This window comes from Cariama cristata, unplaced genomic scaffold (genome assembly GCF_000690535.1).
Source record: "Cariama cristata isolate BGI_N322 unplaced genomic scaffold, ASM69053v1 scaffold13995, whole genome shotgun sequence".
Lineage (NCBI taxonomy): Eukaryota > Metazoa > Chordata > Aves > Cariamiformes > Cariamidae > Cariama > Cariama cristata.
The window spans coordinates 30346-37438 of NW_009618246.1; the positions used below are offsets into that span (position 1 = coordinate 30346).

At 39.5% G+C, this 7093-nt stretch overlaps 1 protein-coding gene across 1 annotated transcript in view; it reads right to left on the minus strand.

The window, feature by feature from the left end:
- The window catches only part of LOC104162131 (nuclear receptor coactivator 2-like), a gene marked incomplete at its 3' end in the record, with an annotated part of 31418 nt that extends 28805 nt beyond the window's left edge, over nucleotides 1-2613 (minus strand). The window contains exons 1-2 of the mRNA XM_009700783.1: nucleotides 2531-2613; nucleotides 1246-1418 (exon numbers count right to left, since the gene is read on the minus strand). Coding sequence (XP_009699085.1) covers nucleotides 1246-1418; nucleotides 2531-2613 — 256 coding nt within the window. The remainder of the gene's footprint in view (nucleotides 1-1245; nucleotides 1419-2530) is intronic.
- Between the last annotated feature and the right edge of the window lie 4480 nt (nucleotides 2614-7093).

Here is a 7093-nt window from a genome sequence, read left to right on the forward strand (position 1 = left end):
AAGATGCAAAATGATGGACACTGTGCCAGGTTAAGAAATATACTTCTAATATAGGGCATGGCAACTTCACTGGAATACCCACTTTAAAAATTATGGCAATGTAATAGCAATAAGAAGAGAACAAGCTGAGAAATAGGAACATTCCAAAGATTAATTAATTAGAGCCACTTTGGAGGCAGGTGACACAATTTGACACTTCTCATTTTCCATTTAGCTTTGAATAGGCCAACGTATGAAACTGCAGATCTACTTATCTACTTATTTTAGAAATAAATCTGTATCTAAATTATGCGACACGTAATCTCCACTTTTAGAACTTCACACTTACAGTACGGAAAACGAAACATTATTTTCCCACAGAAATCACAGAATACTGAAAAAGCGAAAGACGTTAATTAAAGTGTTTGAAAACCAAAGGAATCACTCTAAACACAATTTATAAGGAGATTGCAATCTTCTACATTAAAAGAAAAACGATACACAGCTATTTAAGGATCTGAATCTGCCCCAAACACTTGCAGTGCCATTCACGCCTGCCCAGATAGACCTGTGCCACAAAACCCACTTCCAAAAATTTAAAGTTTCGGAAAGATTCGGTTTTTTTCTTTAAATAGGAAATATATCAAAAGAAAAGAAATACAAAACCAATTTTCTAGACAAAGAACAGGAAGAAAACTGTCACGTTCTCTGGTTTACATTTATAACAGGACCCTATCTAGAGATTAGAATAGTTTCAAATCTATTGTAGTTGAGGATATGATGTCATCATTTAAGGGACGTAGATAATTCAGTCCACAATATCTATTCATACCAACAAAAGAAAGCAAAAGGGGTGATGCAAATTACTTTCATACCCCACTCTACTGGATTATTCGTATTTTGCATGGATTCATCATCCATGCAAGAGTATGTAAGTAGCCTCCCCCGTCCCGCCCCAAAGCCATGTGCTAGTTTAACTTTTGTAAAAGCACAACTGATTTCAATTCCATTTAGATGCACAAATCAGACTGACCAATTTTCTCTCTCTTTCGGCAATTTACAAATTTTCTGTGAAGCTTATTTTTAAAATACTGAATACGATACTTAACAAACTCTGTTCACGTGTTATTACAGCATTTTTCATTACTGATTAATGAAAAACCTGGGAATTTGCTAAAGAAAAGCTGAAGAGACTATCGGGTTTGCCAAAAATAAAGTAATAATCAACACAGAAAACATTCAAAGTCAATTAATTAGTCTTCTTACCTTGTTCTTTTATCTGACGAATTTGTTTCACAGTTTCTTTCAAGATTGCACATTTGTCAGGTTTAAAGTTAAAGTTGTCAATATCATTAAAATTTGCAAAAATCAGCTCTGCAAGTTCTTCTATATATTTATTCTCTTGCTCACGATTGCGTTTCTCAGTACTTCTTTTAGGGCTGAAAGAGGAGTTTATAAAAATGTTGTATTTAATGTCAGTTTGCTTGCCTTCTCACCAGCTCAAAGACGATTTCAAATGGTTTGAGTGTAGTTTAACAAAAACAGAGGGAGCTGCCCTCTCTCACTACAAAAGTATAACTTACAAGTTTCTCAGGGAGAAAGGTTTCCTCTGGAACAAGGAAAGGATCATTAAAAAAGATGTTACTTATTTTTTCCCAGCAGTCATGTTTTTGTTTTGAAAGAGGTTTGGGATTTGAAATTGAAAACAGAAGATTAACTGGAAGGGTGGGATGTAAACATTTACAGGTATCCCTCCACATGGTATTGAGCATCCAAGGAGTGTCATATAATGACAGTGTATGAGAAAACAAAACAGCTTAAAAAGTTAAGCCAAATAATCCATGTTCCCTGCCTCCTTGTGAAATTACGACAGACAGTTGTAAGAGAAAATGGTGAATGAGTGGTTATGCTTTAAAATTTATTTGTGTTGGTAATGCAACTGCTACAAAACTGAAAAATATTTTTCAATTCCCTGATTATGACATACAAGAGAGGTGGTAAAAAAAAAATATCTTAGATTGCCGGAATGAGTGACTGAAGACTCCTTGTGATGAGTTCCCTGATTATGACGTACAAGAGAGGTGGTAAAAAAAAAAAAATCTTAGATTGCCTGAATGAGTGACTGAAGACTCCTTGTGATGATTAGCCAAAAGATTTTTACATAGCTCCTAAATTGTCACCAAAATTCTGTATTTTGGCACTATACTGGATTCAAAACAAGCAAACAAATAGTAATAAAAGACAATACCCCCACTCCTCATCTCAGACCCACAACACTACAGAATTACTGCATCGGAGTAGTTCGGTACTGACTTCTTTGCGAGAATGGTAAGTTTGTCATTTTCCATCTGAAAAAATACGTGCACGTGTAACACTTTTAAGAAGTCTTTCTCTTTCAAAGTCTTCAGACATAAATGATGGAGTAGTTTGGTACCGACTTCTCTTTGCGAGAATGGTAAGTTTGTCATTTTCCATCTGAAAAAATACGTGCACATGTAACACTTTTAAGAAGTCTTTCTCTTTCAAAGTCTTCAGACATAAATGATCTAACCTGGGTCCAAGCTGATCGGGATCCTTGCGCTTTCTTGACTCTGCTCTGGATGGGTCAGAGGTATTTTCTCCCATCCCACTCATCTTGAACACATATCAGCAACTAAAAGGAAGAAAGTACAAGAAAGGGTTACGGTGGAAAAGTCATGAGTTCTCTGTTCGTATTTCCAAGTTTCTCATTCCATGCTCAGCTCATTTTTTACTTGGCAAATCTATCATTTGAAATAGACTTTGTTTGAAAGGTACCATTTATTGGTGTTTATGACCCCACAAAATGTTACACAAAACTCCTTCAGAAGAAAATCTGCGGTGGGCAAGCAAAGCGTTATCATCTCGTCGATTGTTACTAGTTATGTAAGAACAGATAAGTACGGTTTGTGCCTGGGTTGCTGAATTTTCATGGCAATTTCGCAAGGGTGAATGAGGAAAGACAAAGGAAAAGCCAGAGTGCCACACGACGAGAAAAACACAACAAAATTGAAAGGCATGAAATGAAACACGTATCCCAGCTATATGAAAAGGTAGCACGTGCAGTTTTAGTTAAAAACTGGAAGGTAATGCTTGCACAAGTACATGTACAATATCGTAGAAACAGAACATCCGTCAACACTAGAGATCACTGAGGAACTGGTAAATATTTTGTACGTATAATCTACCTCCTAAAGAAAACAACTTGTCAAGCTATCCTGTGTTAAAACAACACAAGCTGATTAGAATTTGTGCAATACACAGCCCGTGGAAGCCCTGCCCCGCTCCTGGCTGGCTGTTGTCCGATGCACCCTAGGAGCGTACAAAACTCGCCTGCCCCAGATTACATCCTCCTCAGTAAGTACCGCATTCTGGAGGCAGAAATCACCATTAGGAAGGGCATAGGGAGATGATGTAAATGATCCAAAAGCTGACACAAGACAGGGCAGTCCTAGCTCACCACCCGCTCAGCTGCTGCCAGTTTTGTAAGGGTGATGGCAGAGGGACGTTGCCAGACATTTCAGAGAGCTCTGGTATTGTTTGGGATTAGAGAAAAACAAAGAGGAGGGCCAAGATGGAGGTGTCTTCAGGAGATGATTCATACCATGCTAAAATAAGAGCCGGAGCCTGTAATTCTACATCACTTCACACCGGCATAAAATGGAAACCAGGTATCAAAACAAGGGGATTCACCACCTCCTTCAAGCCCTTCACTCCTGCCCCACCACAGCTCCCTTCCCTCCGCCAGCCCCGTCAGCCCCGCACTGAACTTAATGAGGGAACTGCTGTGGGTTAAAACTGCAGTCCCCCTCTCTTTTTTTTCTTTTCCTTTTTGACACTTTATAAAACCTAGCAGCCAGAGTGCGTGTTGGTAAGAGGATGTTCACACTGGAAATCTTAGTTTTCCCAATGACCTGGCTGAATGAAGATATTGGCAGATACAGCCTGGAGACTAAGATTCAAGCAGTTCTGCAGGGATGCTGAGAAAGGCTACTTATTGAAACTTCAGCAAGCAAACGAAGACTCGGAGCCATCTCAGATTCAGAACTGAACACCATCTAACATTTTTCCAAATTAAAAAAACCAACAAAAAAATTCCTTTCTTTGTACTGAAAATATTTTTTTAACCAGTTTGAGAAGAAAGTGGAGTCTTTTTCCTTTTTCTAGATACTGGTCAAATTTCATGAAGACGACTGGATCATGCCCAAAACATATAGTTCCCAGCTGGTCTTTGACATCGATGGTATCAGATTCTACTCGAAAACTATCTGGATTCTCTTCTTCTCTATTGAGTTTATACATGCATAAGTATATCTACACGTACATATATACTGGTAATGTTTTGAGAACAACCCACTGCAAGAAGAGCAAGGCGGCCCTGGTTGTGCAGTGGGGCAGAGCTGAGCTCTCAAAGGGAAGATGTACCATCACGACGTCCATTGTTCTGCACTTGCTGGAGAACTCCCTGTGACCCCACCAGGGCATTCCCAGTGCCACACCAACGTTGACCTTACTGCAGAGTGTGAACCATCTCCCACAGTCTCCAGTGAGGGCTGTGACACTGGCTGTTCCTTAATAACTATGGATCTCCACTAATTTCTAGCCCCAGCAGTCATTCACATCCCAATTTATCTAGGCACAAAAGTAGAAATACACATTTGTCTAATTATTTAGGAGCTAAGCACTTTCTTGAAAATATGCTGTTTCACAAGTATCACAAGTAGAGCTGAAAGGAAGGAGCAAGATACTATTAAAAAAACCATAACAATAATTAACGAGAAGTTGTGAGGAGACAGCACTTCCACATCTCTGTCAGTGGAGAGCTGGAACTGTCCTTGCGGCTCTGTTCCAACAACTACATTTTTCACTGGCCAAGATGAGAAAAAACCATCAGCAAGATGAAAGCTGTACATTCCTGAGACCATCTGACCTCCAAGCCAGGCTCAGACAGTGACCTAAAGTTCAGAAGAAAAACTAGGCTGGGGAATCCCTTCGTTTCTTATGCTTCCCAAGTAATACCTGAGAAATGTAAACCAGTTAACTATTTTTCTTGAGAAAAGCAAGCACAACAATTCACAAAAACTTGTCAAACATTCAACTGTCGTCTTCTCCCCCTGAAACAGTAAGAACTCAAGTCAGAGGTAAGCATTTAGGGGGACCACCCCCCTCCACTCCCCCTTCCTCCCCAAGAAAGCACACAGGAACAGGTATCGACAGTATTCCCACCCACTCTGTTAGGCTTACTTCAAAGAGAAGTTAATTTTACAGGAATCAAAGTTTCACCAATGCATAGCACAATTCTTCTTGCATTCAGAGCGATGCTATTCTGTGGGAATTCCACTAGGTCTATAGTATCAGCCTTTGGAGGACACATTAAAACTAACCTCCCGCCGCAAACATCTAAACTTCATCCTTCTGTATTTAAGGGGACAAAAGTGGTATCATTATTATGAAACTAGCACCTTCACTCCTTATTAAACATAGTAAACAGTTCTAAACAAATGATGTACTTAATTTCATTTTGTTTGCAGTTACAGGCCATTATGTCTTTTTCTCAGCAGCATTATCAGTTTGTTCTTGGCATGAGTTACTCGTTTCTTTTTACTCATCATTTTTCTGGAAATCTACCACCTACTACCATGTTTGCTTTCTGCTCTCCCCTATGTCTTCATTACAAATCACGTGCTGTACCTCAAAGATCTGTATGGGCACTGCAGCTCCTGTGTTGTCGGTGTCCGTGCTGCAGAGCAGAATGCAAAGTCCAGAGTTAGGTGCATTGGAAAGCGGAAAGCTAGAGAGACGCTACTAAAGCAATCTAAATAATCTCCCAGGCCAAAATGAAGGTCACTCAACAGTATCTAGTACACGGTACTAAAAGCAAAAGGATGTGCCCCCAAACCTTATATCCCTAGGGATTTAGGGGCTGACGGGTAGGTAAAGTTCTGCTATTCCCTTGGGATTCAGAAACTAAAAACCTCGCCCGAGTCAGGAGAAATGAGGAGGATTCAACTTTTAGAAGCTGTGGATAGATAATCTGCTGCCCTGCTCTTCCATAATACGATGTACCAACTAAACCAGCCAGAAACTGGGCAATGGAGATTCAGTTCCCTTGATGGACGTTTATGAAGCCAAGCGGGCAAGGCTAATTAACGCTTGCAGTGCAGTAGGAATCTTCAGGGTAGCCTGTACCACTAAACTCACAGGTATGTAGTTCACACAGTGTCTTAAAACACAAGGGTTTGAGGTTTGAATCCCTTAGGCTGAGGAGGGTAGCAAACCTGTATCTGCCATTTCTCACCAATGACTTTAACAAGTCGAGTCAAAGAGGTGAGCGCCCTCCCAGGTTCCTTATGTCTTTTAGCTATTTCACATTCAAGATCTATGCATACTACTAGATGAAGACCTCCGAAGGGTTTAGGTACCTCTACAAATTTAATGTGGCATAAACAAGGAACTAAACCCACCTTTTTCAGAAGAAAGTACTTCTGGTCACGTGTAGTACTAAAGAGCAGGTGCCTAGGAAACTTTCGAGCGAGAAGGGGAAAACCTTATGAATTTAGATTGAATTGGTAGATGAATTTGAGACATACCAACAAATATCTGTTTGTCAGGAGCAGCTAAACTGCGTATAGTGCTTTTAAGGTTCTGCCCTAACTCCCTCCTTACACATTAATGTATCCATCTCAAAATTTCTTGGTTATTCATTATTACTAATAGTTTTACAACACACAAAAATTCATAACATTAAATAAATTAATAATTGTAACAAGATAATTTAGGAACTTTTAAAGTTGTTCTAAATATTCTTAGGCTCCCGAACCACACAGATAGCTTCTCAGAGTAGAAAATAAAACTCCTAAACTTGAAGTCTGAATTTTTCCAGGAAACATGACAATTCAAAACTGAAGCCACTGCGAGTAGAATGACAAGTCAGAGGCTCCAAGTTTTACTCCAAGAAACCTTCCCTATAGGGAACTACCTTAGATTAGAAAGCAGCATTCATCCTGCTCCTCTGATCTTTTTAGACATCTCTGCAGGAATTTCCAGAAAGAAGAAAGTAAAAAAATTGAACAGTTCGGTTCATTTAGTGCTTTAG